The 18,505-nt window shown below is 38.2% G+C and overlaps 2 protein-coding genes across 2 annotated transcripts in view; both read left to right on the forward strand.

The window, feature by feature from the left end:
- Positions 1-18,505, forward strand: part of LOC132106315 (uncharacterized) — a 329,308-nt gene that overhangs the window by 98,173 nt on the left and 212,630 nt on the right. The gene's annotated exons all lie outside the window — the stretch shown is intronic.
- On the forward strand, positions 4,788-7,579 carry LOC132105959 (potassium voltage-gated channel subfamily A member 1-like). The gene is made up of 2 exons (XM_059511536.1): positions 4,788-4,982; positions 5,674-7,579. Exon 2 carries the CDS (start codon positions 5,851-5,853, stop codon positions 7,330-7,332), a length of 1,482 nt encoding a protein of 493 aa, XP_059367519.1. The 5' UTR covers positions 4,788-4,982; positions 5,674-5,850; the 3' UTR covers positions 7,333-7,579.

Here is an 18,505-nt window from a genome sequence, read left to right on the forward strand (position 1 = left end):
CCGTGGCCACCAGATCCAGTCTGTGTCCAGATCAGAGGGTCACTGCAGTCACCCGGATCCAGTACGTATCCAGACCAGATGCTGGATCAGCACCTAGAAAGGACCTCTACATCCCTGAAAGACAGCGGAGACCAGGACAACTAGAGCCCCAGATACAGATCCCCTGTAAAGACCTTGTCTCAGATGATCACCAGGACAAGACCACAGGAAACAGATGATTCTTCTGCACAATCTGACTTTGCTGCAGCCTGGAATTGAACTACTGGTTTCGTCTGGTCAGAGGAGAACTGGCCCCCCAACTGAGCCTGGTTTCTCCCAAGGTTTTTTTTCTCCATTCTGTCACCGATGGAGTTTCGTTTCCTTGCCGCTGTCGCCTCTGGCTTGCTTAGTTGGGGTCACTTCATCTACAGTGATATTGTTGACTTGATTGCAAATGATTGCACAGACACTATTTAAACTGAGCAGAGATGACATCACTGAATTCAATGATGAATTGCCTTTAACTGTCATTTTGCATTATTGACACTGTTTTCCTAATGAATGTTGTTCAGTTGCTTTGATGCAATGTATTATGTTTAAAGCGCTATATAAATAAAGGTGACTTGACTTGACTTGATCAGGCTGTATCTATATTTCATCATATTTGTGCAGCTACAGAGCCAACACTGAAATAAAACCATTAATAATTCAAATGAGTTGTATCCAACAGAAATGTGCTTCTAAAATAAATGAACTAAATGAATCCTACTGATGCTACAGTTTCTTAAAAAAAAAAAATTGTATTCTCATATCATCATCTTATCACCACATGGAATTGTATTGAACAATAATGACTGTTTTCAAACAGGTTTCCTGAACATTCCTCTCATATGCCACCGGTCAAAAACTGATAGTTGCATCCCATACAGATGCCTTTTATTTGAATTAGTTACTATGTCCAGCTGGTCAGTTATCTTTAACAGACAGAGATGACTAAAATGCATGAGGAATTATAAAAAAATAAAAAATAAAAACCCTGTTATAATATATATATATATATATATATATATATATATATATATATATATATATATATATATATATATATATATATATATGATAACAGATTTTTTGTGTGTTAACAGGACTTTTGGAAACTGATTTGAATATGTTGTAGAAAAGGAGATAAATTATGTCTTTTGTATTAAATACAGAATGGTGCAGTGCAGTAAATCTGGCCAATGTGTGCTTCATGATGCAATCATCACATACACACATAAATGCACATTACCAATGAATGCACACACACACACACATTTGTCAGTTTTACTCCCATTTTCATTGGTTATGGTGTGACACACAGCTAATAATAGCACCCAACGGTCTGACCCAACAGCCCCTAGGGCTCCAGCGCTCGTCTTGAAGGGCACCGCGTGAGTCTCCTGCTCATCTTCATTGCTACGGCTCTTTTAAATAGAGCACAAGTGTTATATAATGATCCAGTGCATTCATGAATGAGAGTGGAGGAGGGGTGCTACATTCATACTGTAAGACTGCACCTCTCCTCAGCTGTCATTCTGCTGAAATGAATGCAGAGAAGCTAAACGCTGCTCACAGATCTTATTCATGTGAAGGGATCTGTGGGAATTGGACCCATAATCGTGATTCCTCAAGAGCGTCCACATAAATGTGAACACCCTTTCAAAATGAAATGAGCTCTGCGGAGGATACTTGAAATTAAATGAGGAATGGGGCTGTAAGAGATGTGTAGTACACTAGCGACTGTTGCTAGGCAAAAAGCAGAGTCCACATCAGTAGCTTTAGCACAGACAAAATAGGATTTAGAGTATCAGGTTGAACCCTGTAAAAACATGTTGTACTTCATGAAAGGTCATGTAACACGATAATATATTTATGATTCTTTATGGAAGCATGTCAGATAAAAGAGGAATGAGTTTTGTGGTGTGGTATTATTTAAAGAAGTGTGACCTTTGTGAAAGTGCTTTTTACAATACAGCCTGTTCCAAAGCAATATAATGGATGTTCCATATTTAACTGCAAAAAAAGTGGAGCAATATCAGAAAGGAGTTTCTCAGAGAAAAATTACAAAGGGTTTGAAGTGCATAATATCATCCAAAGATTCAGAGAATCTGGAACAATCTCTGTGCGTAAGGGTCAAGGCCGCAAAACCATACTGGATGCCCATGATCTTCGTGCCCTTAGATGGCACTGCATCACATACAGGAATGCTACTGTAATGGAAATCACAACATGGGCTCAGGAATACTTCCAGAGTTTTTCTATATTTTATAGAGTGGGCGGTATGTGACTAGTGGGGCGGCGCCAAGAGCCGTGGGAACGGAGCGCGGCCAGTGGAGTGATTTGGAAATTAGCGACACCTGCTCCACTCACCAGTCTCGAGTCCCACGGAAGAGATTGGAAGGATACAAAAGAGGAGCGACGACAGTGAAGGACGAGAGAGGACCAGGCCTGGGTTTTATTTTGTGTTTGGCTTTTGTTTGTGCACGGCAGTCGTCCGCGAGGGGCTGTCATGCTGTTGTGTTTATTTTATTATTAAAGTTTTATTTAAGTGTCCGCTGGTTCCCGCCTCCTTCTTCTCGCGATTGTGATGTTTGTATATTGTTACATATATATATATATATATATATATATATATTTCATATAAATTTAAATGTTTATTTATATAAATGTATATTTATATAAATATATACATTTAATACAGATTTGATTGAAAAATTATATAAATTATATGATGCACTTACATCCATAGGCAGAAATTGGGGGATTGTCCCCCCTAAAAATATGATTAAAAACCACTTTGTGTATTGTAAATAACATATTATAATTTAAATAATTTTGCCTAAATGCCTGCTTTCCTCTTTTACGTTAACTAACACAGTGTCTACACCAGACGCAACAGTTGTGGCACTGTGCCACACCGCAACAGCTAAAGTCTGTCTAGTACACTGGACACGACAAAGTAACCATTGAAAATCATTTGAAATTTGTGTCAATACATCATAAAAATAATGCAGCAGCAGTTTTCTGTCAGGGATTTATCATGTCATATCACGCCGCATCCAGTATAGACAGCATCACTGCTCATAATGAGTTCTATAGTATATTGTCGCGCCGTCCCACTTGCGTCCTGTGTAGACACAGTGTCAGTGTTGCCAAGAATTGGGTAACTTTAGCACTCTTGCCTTTTTCATGTCCGTGGGTTGAAGTGACCCTAATAACGCACGCAAATTTTACTGGAGGAACCCTGCTGAAAAACGTGTTTTTACCACCTGGAACAAACCACACTTGAAACACGATTGGGCTAGTTTTAAGCTAGTTTTGAGTAGCAACTGGGCGTGTTTTGTTAGGAAAACCTGGCAATCCTGCATCACACACACATGTCCAGTGAGCGAGAACAAAGTCAATAGTTGTGGAACTCCAAGGCTGTCAATTCTATTTTTTTCACTTAAACATTGGATGAAGTGATTATTTTCTCTTTAATACAGATGATGCCAATGCATTTTTCAATGAGTTCACTATAATAACAAAAATGTTACCTGCCTGACGGATAGCAAATTGCTCTTGAGAATTTTTTTTTTGAAGATTAATAAATTTTTGTGGACAAGTCAAATATTTCAACACAAGAACCCCCCCCCCCCCCACCCCCTCCAGAAAAAAAGTAAAATGTAAAAAAAATTATAATCTTATCTATACATAATACAGTCTCATAATAACAAATGATATCAATAGAAATTACTGAACTGAACAAGTTAAATTTTGTTTTATCCTATATCTGTGAGGTTTGTGTTCAGTAGTGATAGCAGCAGAGTGTAGACCTGTTTTCCCTCCTCCTCTTCTCATTCTTTTACCAACTCCTGGTTGCCATGGATAAATGTGTTGATCTCTCGTGCTGAAAGCAATTGCTCTGTCTGCGCAGGACTGGATGATATTCATAGAGCTACACACTTTACACTGTACTGTACATCTCAGTGATGCTTCAACCAAACAGATACAGCATAACCATAAATAAAAGTCTGTTTTCTACGAAAGGGCATCTTAATGTAACCTTCTACAGAAAACAAACCCTCAAGTCTATTATCTTCAGTATAATTTAAATATCTCAGCTGGAGAAACAGATCAAGGTCAAGAGAAGCCAAGCAAAAATAGACCTAAATTTATTGCAGAATTTGCATGCAGATATGGGCAAAATAAGTACCTCATGTTACTAGCAAAGCCAAGGTCACAGATTACAAATTTAAGTGCAGTTGTTCTTTGTAGTTCATCTGTACCTTTGTTGGTGGATCAAAAGACATCAAATTGATTTAATCATAGCATAGCATTGTTATAAAGATCGTTTATTTAGATTTTACCACATAGAACACTATTTATAGCAACTTGGCAAAACATTTTTTACAATATATTCTGTAAAAATGTTGCTAGAGGATTTGTAAATAAAATGGATATTTTTACTCTAAAGAAAATACCAAAAGTGTAACCATATGTTTCAGGGTTGCATGCAAATTAGTACATTATAATATTAGTTTTATTAGGATATACACGCTAATCTGTTTTAGGGCAAAATGTGAACAAAAAGACACACTGATGATAGAAAAATGAAACAAGAATATCTCCTTCAGCTGTAGTGTCTCCCATCAGATGTGTGGAAAAGGACATTTGGCAACATGCTGGAGTCTGTCTGCATTGCGCATTACACATCCACTCACTCACTCACTCACCCACTCACCCACCCACTCTCTCTCTCACCCTCCCTTTCTGTCTCTGTTTGTGTCTCTGCTGTTCTGCTGCACGGGTTTGAGGAACACTGCAAGTTTGCTGTGGTCTGAAGGCAGTAGGATGCTTATCAAGGATGTATTATATTCTTGCTGTATGAATGTGAGGCTGTTATGTGAGATCTATCTTAATAACACACAAGATATTTTGCACAGATCTTTCCTGCACTGCTCCTCAATCTGACTGCCCACGTAAGTACAAAGACAATCATTTTATAACATCCCCATAGCCATCATTTGGTTTCACTCTAATTATTTGCATTCTAAATGCATGTTCATATTGGCAAATAGTGTCTTGATATCTGCTGAGAGCTAGAACAATTATACTGCACAATCAAGATACAATAGAACCTCAGCCAGTGGCATTTATGTTTTAACAGATATACTAAGAGCATATATTCACTAGCTGGCTTACAAGAAGATATGTTCTGACTGCTTTCAAAGCTTATCAATATAATTGAAAGGCACGCCCTATTCAAATTCATTTCACTCTTATTCGATCCATAGAAGTCTATTTGAGATCATTGTGCAATCTTAATATGAAGGTTACAAATGTACTGGAATAGGTTGCTAGCAGACTAGAAATTCACAGTGCAAAGGCACTGTAGACATTCACATATCAATGGAGTTTAAAATCTGGTTTCATCTTACTGGCAATTGTAATAGTTCTGTTGGGAACTTTTTGTTCTTAAAGACCTAATTTTGGTTTGTGAATTCCAAAAGCAATGTGATTCAAAATATATATAAGGATCCTTGGTTCCAATAGAAATTGCATGTCTTATTACATCCCTGTTGATTTGTGTGTTTGTGTAGGTAGGACATATTTCTTTTCCCTCATAATATCTGAGGTATCTCATTGCTCCCCTTTTTTCTGGATGTCTAGGTGAGGACACAAAGTAGGCGCAGTGCTCCACTGGACATGGAGAGGGTCGACGTTTGGTGGACCATGAGGCTGGATGTCTTGTTGGGTCATTGACTTTTGAAGCTGCAGGGTGTTGGATGTGTACTCAACCCACCTGAATATCCACTGCCATCCAGTACTGTGAGTTTGATCTCCAGGATGACTGTGGTGGTTGCTGGAGATAACATGGACGAGACATCCTCCACTCTGCAGGGGCAACCACAGGACTCACAGTATTCCCCCGAGTGCTGCGAACGAGTTGTTATCAACATCTCAGGGCTGCGTTTTGAGACACAACTGAAGACGCTCCACCAGTTCCCTGACACACTACTGGGAAACCCCAAGAAAAGGATGCGCTACTTTGACCCTTTAAGGAACGAGTACTTCTTTGACAGAAACCGTCCGAGCTTTGATGCAATCCTCTACTACTACCAGTCAGGGGGAAGGTTAAGAAGACCCGTCAATGTACCTTTGGATATGTTCTCAGAGGAAATTAAGTTCTATGAACTTGGAGAAGAAGCTATGGAAAAATTTCGAGAGGATGAGGGCTTTATTCGTGAGGAAGAGCGGCCCCTGCCGGAGAACGAGTTTCAGAGACAGATTTGGCTGCTATTCGAGTATCCCGAGAGCTCAGGCCCCGCTAGAGGAATCGCGATAGTGTCCGTCATGGTTATTCTCATTTCTATTGTGATATTTTGCTTGGAGACTTTACCAGAGTTGAAGGAGGATCCACGCGGACGGCTCCAGGTGATAGGCAACAGCACATTCTACTTCAAACCAAATATTCTTACTGATCCATTTTTTGTTGTGGAGACACTCTGTATCATCTGGTTTACTTTTGAGTTGATTGTCCATTTCTTCGCTTGCCCAAGTAAACCTGCCTTCTTCAAAAACATGATGAACACGATCGATGTGGTGTCCATCATTCCATATTTCATAACGCTTGGAACAGAGATGGCGGAGGACCCCGAGGGTGGAAAGGAGGCAAAGGGTGGAGGAGAGCAGGCCACATCTCTGGCCATTCTCAGAGTTATCCGCTTGGTCAGGGTGTTTCGGATATTTAAGCTGTCCAGACACTCTAAGGGGCTTCAGATCTTGGGCCAGACTTTGAAAGCCAGCATGCGTGAGCTGGGTCTTCTCATCTTTTTTCTTTTCATTGGCGTCATCTTGTTTTCCAGTGCAGTGTTTTTCGCTGAGGCTGAGGAAAAGGATTCCTTCTTCACAAGTATCCCAGATGCCTTTTGGTGGGCAGTGGTTTCGATGACAACCGTGGGGTATGGAGACATGTACCCCATTACTATTGGGGGCAAGATAGTAGGCTCTCTATGTGCCATTGCTGGAGTGCTAACTATCGCGCTTCCAGTGCCTGTGATTGTGTCCAACTTTAACTATTTCTATCACAGAGAAACCGAAGGTGATGAACAGGCACAGCTCCTCACGGTGAGCGATCCGAACATCGCGTCTGATTCTAACTCCAGTCGTCGCAGCTCATCTGTTGTCAGCAAGTCAGAATACATGGAGATTGACGACAACCTAAATAACAGCATTGATAATTTTCGCGAGGCAAACCTGCGAACTGGGAACTGCACAGTTGTGAATCAGAATTGTGTAAATAAGGGGAAGCGTCTCACGGATGTATAGATTTCCAGTGTCCCCCGGCTGTATATAGTGTACTCTTTTCATATATCAGAGTGCTTTAACAAGGCCTCTGATAATGTGTTAGTTTCATTGTGTATGTTCTCTCAAGTCCACGAGAGTTGCTTTGATTCTGTCTGGAGAATGGTAGTCTAAAATCTGCCTATGAATACCAAATATTGAATAATTAAAAGACAGAATAACTATTATATGTACTTGGGTTAGAGTACTTGCATATGAGAGTATTTTTCATTTTGCAATGCACCTTATCCCAAAAATTATCAGTTATTCAGTGACTTTGCAAAAATAAGATCAGCGTGAAGAACCAATACTTTCTTGTCCCATATGTTGACCATTTATTTATTTGCTCATTGTAGGTTATTGTAAACCATATACAAACTGAATGTTGACTAATTATGCAGATCATGGCATGTTTTATGAAATGTTGAGGTCTGTTTGATATGGTACTATGTATCCCGCTTTAATTAATACATGACATAAATACAAACTTCATCACACCAAGCCGACAACCCTTGCCCAATAAAAGCACAACTTTCTTTAATATCTTTAAATACAAAGTATTTCAAGTCAGTTCCTGACAGTATATTACATTTTAAAAGTATGACTTTATTTGTTAAAGCTTTTTAAATGTACATATTCAGTTCTTAATTATTCATAATATCTCTTTATCTATATTAAATAATTGTAGTTATTATATATTATACTTAATACATTACAATTTAATATTTAATACTTAATTAAATGAATAATTGAATAGTGCCTTCAGTCCTCTAACTGGCATAGAGTGTCTCAACATGCAATAGTTACTGTAAAACATTTGCATCTCTAATCACACATGATGTGTCGAGGGATATTCCAGGACCACTGGGATTGAATTTCAGGAAACGGTCCCTCAGCATCCTTGTACATACAATAGAAGTTAATCTCACTGAATCAGGCATTGCTTTACAAAGAAATGTGAGACATGCAGTGTTTTTTTTTTTTTCTTTTTTTTTTTTTCTTCATGTATTCTTTTGTAATGGCTTCGTTTTGTTCCTTGGTTTCTTTGGATCTACCTCAGTGTGGTCATGCTTGTGAATGCAAATTTCATATCCTCTGAAATTGTGGGAGTGTGGGAGGGGGTTTGGTGGGGTAATGAGTATGCAATGGAAGAGAAACCATTTATTTCAAAATAAGAGTCCATAAAATGATAATTACATTGAACAAAGTTTAAAAAGTGATGCTAAGCACAAGTGCTAATAGTGCTATATAATATGCACAGGTCTGCATCAGGGACTGTAACTGGTATAACTGCCATTACTTTTAATATCCATAACAATGTGAGTCGAGATCTAAAATGAACCTTTCATTTGACTGTAAATGTTGTCTATCAAAACCTAATGCATTTTAAATGAGAATTTATGTATTTATAGGTTTTGCAACGAAGGTGACTAAAAGAGTGAAAGGTGAAATAAAGAATCTAAAAATGTTAAGGATGTTTGTATATTTGCAGGACAGCATCTTAACCAGCATTTTTCAACCCTTTAAGTCGTTCTGTATGGTATTTATGATATTCACTTAAATAATAAACATCACAATTGTGGTGCTTTGCCAGCTAAATAAATATCTGAGATTAAGGAAGATCTTTAAGAAAATATATTTTTACAATGTGTTTATACAGTTCTGTATAAAAGAAAAATATGCCAGAGTGATGTTTATTTATTATGACTAGTTTGAGAAATTCAGTTTTATATGAATTGAATAGAATACCATACAAAACAGTGGACCAAAAATAGATGTAAAGGTAATTTATGTATGTTCTAAAGATGCAAACAAACATTTAAATGCTAAAACAAAATTGCCAATATATTATGTTACAGAAAATTCTCTATATCTGTAAAATAACAAGACATCTAATAACCAGGGTTCTGAATCATTATCACGTGTGGGATTATCATGTCTATTTTCATCTTGGCTTCTAATGTTACCATATTTTTTTTTCTTTTGAAGAGGAAAGAGTTTAATATAAACAAATGCATTGAAATGTATTTGTGTACATTCTGTATTTTTTATTTTTTAAGGGCCTGGTTTTCATTTTGGGCTTATCATATGAGTGTTATGCCATAAATTAAACTAAAGCACTTTGATATTATGCATGCAGGCAGCTCTGGGCTTACGTTGCTCTGACATGATTCATGCAAATGCTGGGAAAAGCTTTTATTTCCTTTTTTAATTTGAATATGTGTTGACTCTTAAAGGGCTGATAAGGTGTATTCTATGACATGATTATGACCATTTTCTCAAGTTTTTTTTTTTTTTTTTTTTTTTACAGTTTTTACAGTTTTTAAAGAATGTTTTTCAAAATACATTTCAACTCAGTCTTTAGGATAAATGAGACACTTCTAGGCTTCACATTGATAAATAAATCTAATTAAAATCTTGCCTCACCAAGGACTTGTTATTTCTGTTCCATTTCCAATCCAGTTCAACATCTCACCAAAGTACATGAAACTGGAAATGGGTTTACAACAATTAAAAGGTCTTCTTCTTCGGAAAAAAAAAATACACATAATTAATTAAAATGACTATTAGGCTTTAGTCAAATCAGCCAATACTCATGTTTTTATATATATATATAATTTAAAAGCTATTATAAAAAGTTTAGTAAGTTGAATATCAGTACAATATTAATTCTAAAGGAATTTGTTTTGTATTTAATATTTGCCACAAACCCTAAGAAAAAACAAGGCTGGAAAAGGAACTTCTCAGGGATTTTTGAAGTTGCATCCAAAATTAGACATTTGGCATTATTATATCTTAATATAGTTATTTATTATATTAAAGCATCATAAGTGACGTGACATACAGCCAAGTATGGTGACCCATACTCGGAATTCGTGCTCTGCGTTTAACCCATCCAAAGTGCACACACACACAGCAGTGAACACACACACCGTGAGCACACACCTGGAGCAGTGGGCAGCCATTTATGCTGCGGCACCCAGGGAGCAGTTGGGTTTCGGTTCCTTGCTCAAGGGCACCTCAGTCATGGTATTGAAGGTGGAGAGAGTGCTGTACATTCACTCCCCCCACCTACAATTCCTGCCAGCCCAAGACTCGAACTCACAACCCTTGGATTGCAATTCTAACACTCTAACCATTAGGCCACAATTTCCCCACCCCATAAGCAATGGGAAATTGCAAATACTAATAACCGTCGACTTGTTATTTTGAAATTTAATAACCATTGTGTATTAAAGATTTTTTTTATCTTTAATACACAGCGAGTTTTATGCATGCACATGGCTTGAGAAGCAAGACGGTTTGGCAGAGCCTTGAGCTCAGTGCATGTAAGGTTGGTGTGGGAGGAGAGAAGCAGGGAAAAATATACAGACCTGAAGAGACGGGGTGAGAGAGAGAGAGAGAGAGAGAGAGAGAGAGAGAGAGAGAGAGAGAGAGAGAGAATAAAATTGAGAGTGAAAAAAAGAAAGAGAGGTAGGCAGAATAGGGAAGAGGGAGTGAAGAGCTAGTGATTCAGTCACAGCACAACAAAACTGGGGCCTGCACGCCTACAGGGGAGATCAAGCGAGTACGTTTGCGCACATATGGCCAGAGACCCACATCCTAAAGCAAACGCACTGACTGAAAGCTGCTGTGCTCTTTACCACAGGCATTCTGGGAGTTATTGTAGACTACACTAAAAATAAGACATCTTTTATGTCGACATATGCTCGCACATGGGGAAGCACAGCAGGAGAAGCACAAATTCATGGGCAGCTATACTTGTGAAATCACAGTTCCAGAGAAAGCACTGTAATGACCTTTGTGACAGGATGCATCCATATTGCATCCAAAAGCATACACTTAATTTGAAAAAAATCTTTCCACAGACCTTCTTCCCACACATTACCAGGCACCCGTTCACTGGGTCATCCTCTCTTTCACTTCGCTACCCTTCCCTCTGGCAGCCCACTCGTAAGGCCTGTTGCGTAATGGCACCAGTCTGTTCAATCATTTCTCCATTGTTCAGGTGGAAATCAGTGAGCAGATCTTTGTGAAACCAAACCCTTGTGAATGGGCTTTGTCCTCAAAGCTCCCCCTTACTTAATCTAACCTGACAACAACTAGTGGATTAATTGATTGACTGATTGATTGATTGATTCAATGGGCTGGCTTTGATTCAAGCAGTGGAACTCCACTCGTCTCAGCCTACAGTATCCAAATACTGTTATCAGAGCTCATCTGGGCCAGACAACAAACATGTTAGGTCACAACCTTGTAAGATAAAACTTTTAATTATGTTACATTAAACATTGAAACTTGTGTTTTTACACGTGGTTCCAATTACAGCTTTTAATTGGTTAAATTCCATGAAGAAGCATAAAGTCCACCAAAAATACCTCTACACTTGGACACACATAGCCTTCAATAACCCATCAGGTTTCATTTTCCATGGCCTGTGTTTATGTTATCACTCTGGATCTACTGAGGGGTGTTGGAAACTCAGAAGCGAAGACCAGGAGACTCTGGGGTTTCTTCAGCAGGACTCTTTATTGAGAATGCGCTGCATGCCACTGCAGTCATCAAAAGTCTAACTAAGGCAGTGATACATTGTTATTTATATACATTTACGGGCCAGTGCTTAGAAATGGAGAAAAAGCACATGGGTGACGACCTTAACAAAGCATGCAAATGAAGTATTCAGGTATAGCAACTTTTCCCGTTTCACCAGTCCTAATCCATTCAGCATAACTATTCAAAGACTGGGACAGAGGCACCAAGAGCCATTACAAACAAAATGTGATAGTCTCAGTAATCTGGTTCATTTGACTAACAATAAGAGAACAGGAACTGACAGGAACTTCTTGCTACAAACTTTGCTTAAGAGAATAATTTGTCTGATGTCATCATATTTACCTTAAACACTAAATACAATGTACTTCATCTTAGTTTTTCATGTGATGCTATGTCAGAACACAGGATCAGCATATTTTAAACAGATTCTTAAATTTGTAATCCCACAATGGCAGCAATATGTGCTAAAATGTCTTACTGTGTCTGATGAGAGATTCAAATAGTGTAAAAGTTCAAGACTTTTTTTTTTTCATAGTCAGTGCTGGCTAAGTCATGTGAAGATGTGTGAATCTGGTGTCCTGTTTTCACTTGGATTCATCAGGTCATATTCATTCAGAGAGCAACTGAACTTTCCTGCAAGGTTCAAAGCTTTTAGTTTTCTTACCTTTTGACCTCTCAGACCAGTCAAAGATCCATGAAATTTGTATTTAGGAGAAGATGAGATATGAACCTTAGGATCATTTGGAGTCTTTTTGAATGTTGTATGTTCTACTTGGATGCTGGCAGTAGGGGTTGAACAACTTCTGATTTTTTTGAGTCATCACATAAAAGTCGAGTCGAAGTTGATTAGTCGCTGATGATGTCATTAATGAACAAATAAGTGTGGAGCTGTGAAAAACCTCTTGTGCACAGCTGTGGCATATGACACAGCACTGCCCACATGGCTATTGTTCCTATAACAGCTCATTTTTATCAGTTCTTTTGTCTTTGGGCCGTTATATTTCTCACAGATTTCTACTCGTTCTTAATCAGATACAGATAAAGTAGCACAGTAAAGATTACATTCATATGAACGCATTAGTGAGAACAATTGCGTAATTCTACCAAGCGGCAACCTCCCGCTCTCTCTCTCGTGAAGCCAACACGGAAGTGACTTAAACTGTAATTCATTGACTGGCTGCTAGAGGCTGGCTGCTTTACCGCAGAAAAAACAAGTTTACAGCCTGGTAAAAAAAAAAAGATTTATATCATATATGCAGGTTACCTGAACCTATATAGCTCATTTTGCCCTGATTTTTTTTTAATAACTCATCTATTTAAATTATATTAAGCCTTAAATTTCTGCATAATTTAGGGCGTGGCGACTTAAGTGACAGGTGGATTGCCTTTTCGTCACCACCGTCGAGCTAGTTGGGCATGGTTTCAGCAACCAGCTCCCGCCTCTTTGCCCATTTTCGATTATCTGGGAGTGACACGCGATGAAGTGCTCCCAAGATGAGGGTGGCCGCCTCGACCCACTTTAAGCTTCAAAAACGCATTGCAGAAACCTAAGGCTGACGTCAAGGACACTACGTCCATGTTTTTATACAGTCTATGAATTCTACCTGGCAGTGTCTCTCTACAGTATTAGTAGTGAAGCTGTGGGATTTAGTTATTAAAAAATATATGCTTGAACTTTTCAGTTTCTAAGCTATTTTATTGAGAGATCACAGAACACTGAATGATTCTGTGTGTTCGTGATCTGTGTGTGACATACGAGCTACTGTCTGTGTTTTACATAAACATTTCAGCAATTTTCATAAACATGCAAAAAAAAATAACTTGTGAAAAGTCGATAGTGTCAAATGCAGCTCTAAGGTCAAGTAATACTAATAGAAAGATACAAATACGATCACAGTATTTGTAACTCTAGTGAGAACAGTCTACAATACAATACTACAATACGGTAAAACCTGACAAAAAATTCTTGTTTGGGGTTTGAGAGTAAAGAAGAGAGGACATTCAATTCAAGTTAAGCTCAATTCAAGGTAAGCTTTATCAATTGTCATTTGTTTAGATGTGTCAGATTAACATGATAGTTAACATTAGATATATGGTGATATATATTGTCAAAGAAGGATGGTGAGATAAAGATTCAAAACAAAGCTACACAAAGCATCAGTTGCAATTTACTTAACAGCTAGACAGAAAAGAACCAGAAATCAGGAAACATCAGGAGACACACAACTCTCAACCATACATTCACAGTAGATGTTTTGCCAGTATTTTATTTTTTTAGACCAGTTATTTTGATAACTAATATGACCTTGTGCATGTTGATATAAAGTTCAGATTCAGTTATACAATAACTCACTGCATATGGACAGTGGACAGGGACTTGTATTTTTCTTATCAGTGGCATGCTGCCATTGTACCCACACACACAGAGGTCAAACTTGCGAGTGACTTGCTGGGAGTGAAATTGAGCTGGTTGTGGAAGGCAGGTAGAGGAGATGAGACATACTAATTACTGATGTAACTTTAGCCTGGTGAGAAGACGAGATGAAAGTGTTTAGATAGAGGCCGACAACAAAAATGACCTCACATGAGCCAGTGCTCACAAACGAAGCGGTACACATGAGACTTTATGCTCTAGTTATGTATTAGGGTATACTATTACCCTCAAACTGGCTCACTGACTTGTAATATATAGTGAAAAAAAATCAAACAATCAATCAATATTACAGTTGTCACTATTTATTTTTAGCTTTTATCTGATGTTCAGTGTCTTGCTGAGAAAACAGTGTAACAAATGTAACTAATTTAGATGATTGTCAACAACATTTTTAGGAAATAGTAATGACATTTAAGGATACTATGCGGTTTTAAGAGGCTTCTGAAGCAGTTGGTTACCGGCAAAACTAACCAAATATTTACAACATATACAGTGTTTTATACACAGTATTCATCAAAATACATTTCCACCACAGTTGCAATTATGAAATCTATCATAAGCTAACTGGCTCATGCTTACCAATCAAACCTTGACCCTTTGCTATCATTTTGAAAATTTGTACAGCTGTGCACAATATACAGTATGTAGGCCTACAATGTACTGAAAAAGCAAAAGCTGCATGTTTTGAACATTGGCAAACAACACTCTCAAATTGCATGGGTAATATTGGACAATTACAAATGGTGCTAAAAACTGCTCTTCTCTGTCTCGGACCTGACCTATATTAAGAGCACATTACATAATGTGTGAGTGTAGATGGAGAGAGCTAAAACTGTTTGGCCTCAAGTGCCTACAGATGCTTCTCACACACACTGACAGAGGAAGGCTCTGTCATGTTATGGTGATTCAATACAGTACATGAAAGGAAGTTTAATAGAATAAAAGAGGATTTAAAATTTTAAGTCACTTAATTTACAGACAGTAAGGTTGAGATGGAGGTGATGGTCATTCCTCCAGCTAGAAATGTCACCCAGACAGACTGCAATTGGAGCAGCTACCGTCGGATATTCTGGTTGGAATGAGAAGTAGAGTTGAGAGTCATCAGCATAGCAGTGATAGGAAAAGCCATGCTTCTGAATGACAGATCCTAATGATGTCATATAGATGGAGAAGAGAAGTGATCCAAGCACTGAGCCTTGAGGAACCCCAGTAGCAAGAAGTTATGACTTCGAAACCTCACCCCTCAAGACACTCTGAAGGATCTACCTGAGAGGTAGGACTTAAACCACAGGAGTGCGGTTCCAGAGATGCCCATCTTTCTGAGGCTGGGGAGGAGAATCTGGTGGTTAACTGTGTCAAAAGCAGCAGACATATTCAGCAACACAAGTACTGAGGATTTGGTAGCTGCTCTTGCCAGTCATAAGGCTTCAGTAACCAAGAGCAGGGCAGTCTCAGTTGAGTGGCCGCTTTTGAAGCCAGATTGGTTGGTGATTGTATGTGTATAAGAGAAGGGTCTAGAATGTTAAAGTTATTGGTGAGCGCTGCTGGCAGAAAGCTACCAGACATCACTGCTGTCAGATAGGAGCAGAGCAAGAAGCACAATGTCACATGGGGTGAAGGTTGAGTATGTTTTTGAGATAGGAACTGTGACAGTGTATGGCAGAACGAAAGTTCAGAACTGATTTATCAATGACTTCAAAAAATTCAACTGCTTATAAATCCAAGAATTGCACACACAAAATGCAAACTGTACATATCTTAACATTTGCAAACACATGTGTCATTTTAATTCCTGTTGGATTTTTCTGTATTACATAGAGAACTGTGTGTTGTGTTTTGAAAACAAAAGTGTTTTATGAAATTTAATCAGTGTATGGTTCTGCAGATTTGGTGTGTGGTTCTACTATTTGAGTGTCAGGTTTCAGAAATTGTGAGACAAGGAAAGGTTTTGTGTTTAAGCAGTTGAAAAAAAGACAAAAACAAAAAAACAACAACTGTTATCTCAATTCCAGAATACCAGTTGTGGTAGTAAACGGCATACAGAATGGTATAGATTGGTTGGGACTAAGCCGTCCCAACAAAACCTGCCATTAAACATCCTAATATAGGTTTTTATCAAAATGTAAATCGTAGAACAGAATAGTTCATGAAGCTCATAAAGTGAAAATCTGGAAATCAAATGTTGTAAATAATAAACATTTTAAATATATTTTTTTTAAGTTAACTAAGTAATTTTACTGAGATAAATCTGATTTAGCAAACACGTATTTAAACTTTGCATTGGTTGATCACAGTGGATCATAACAATGGCAAGTTTGCACAAGCTCAGGTAAAATGCAGATTAGCTTTTCTGCTACATATTAGCATCTCACCACAGCTTAGAATCCTCCAGAGACAGACACAACTGCAGGCTGCCATAAACATTATGAGTCACAGTGTTCCCTTTTCTCTCCTGCCATCATCTTTCATCTCCTGTGCTCTCCCTGTTCCTTACAATTTTTCCTCTTGTACTGTAAAGTGTAACGCACTGGTGGTCACCAGGTTTTAGTCAAATGTAAAGGTTTAGTTGATGAAAAAAATTAAAAATTTGACACCAGTGTTGTTCCAAACCTTTATGACTTCCTTCTGCACAACACAAAATATATGAAGAAAAGTCTCCATTCAACAAAAATAATTGTTACACTGTTCCCGTTATTTTTGGCTCATGTGACTTTTTGTTCAATTTTGTCCCAGACCTTGGTTTTCATTTACTTTCAGTGTACTGTATGTACAAACAGAAAGAATCTTCAAAACATAAAAAAAAAATAAAAAAAATAACATCAAACAGATTTTGGGTGACATGAGGATGAGTAAATTTCATTTTTGGGTGAACTATCCCTTTATGATTGCAACTGTCCATGACTGATATAACCCTTGTGTACTCTAAAATAACTGAGACTGCATGATTCTGTCAGACCGTGAGGCCTTGTGGTTGGAAGTGTAAAGACCCATCATATGCAAATGCTGAGATTAGCTATGCATGACACTTCTTTTATCATCACCTCATTAATGACATATATCCCAGCTAAAGACAGAACGGAGAAGCACAACAACATGACTTGCAAAAATAGCACCACAAAGTCAAGAAAAAACATTCTTCATTAGTTTTTTTTACACTGCTGTGGAAACATGAAGAAATTTGTGTGAACTATTTCTTTAAGATCTCATCTGAAAAACAGTTCAGATATTTCTCTCATGTTCTTGTTTAGTCTAAACAAAATGACAGGCTCATATTGCAGACATGCTACATGCAGAATTGACCAGTATAGCTCACTGTGGGTGACTTACATAGGCACTTACATAAGAGACTTCATAAGTGGAAAATAATGACTAATATAGCAACAAAAATCTAGAACTTACTAGATGCAAAATGTCAACGCATTGTCATCTGATTTTCTTAAGGCATTCCCACAAAGTCTTCGCAACAAAATGTACAGCTTTAGGTCAGCTTTCTGGATCATTAGTTTGTTTATCCTGGAGCAACATTCCTAACAAGAATTAGTTATAGAGGATCAGTTAATGAATGGCGCCGCACATGGCTGCTTCAGTGCTTGGCTCTCCAGTGTTTGTACTGTTTTTGTTCGTTTTTCCTGTTTTTTTGTTTAACAAACATGATCAGTTTCACCAGGGATGAACTGCTATACATTCGGCAGAGCACACCACAAGATCTTTTTCTGGATTTCAGTTATTCGTACGTTATACTGAATGTTGTTTTCGGCGGAGCAGCAGCACTGATCAAAGGCTACAGGACACGCAGACAGGGAAAGCAAGCCAGCGTGCTCGTCAGACTCAGGAAGCGCGGATTTCGAACGCCGTTGCCTAGCATCCATCTGGCAAATCTCCGCTCTCTACCCAACAAATTGGACAAACTCCTTCTGCTCTCTCGGACAAATAAGGATTTCTCAAACTCTGCTGCTCTGTGTTTCATGGAAACCTGGCTGAATGACGCCATTCCAGACAGCGCGCTCCATCTGCCGGACTTTCAGCTGTTTAAAGCGGATCACGACGCAGAATCAATAGGGAAATCACGCGGTGACGGGACATGCTTTTACATCAATGAACGGTGGTGTACAAATGTAACTGTTTTAAAGAAGATGTGCTGTTCAGATCTAGAAGTGCTCTTTGTTAAAT

The sequence above is a fragment of the Carassius carassius genome, chromosome 26 (genome assembly GCF_963082965.1).
Source record: "Carassius carassius chromosome 26, fCarCar2.1, whole genome shotgun sequence".
In the NCBI taxonomy this organism is placed as follows: Eukaryota; Metazoa; Chordata; class Actinopteri; order Cypriniformes; family Cyprinidae; genus Carassius; species Carassius carassius.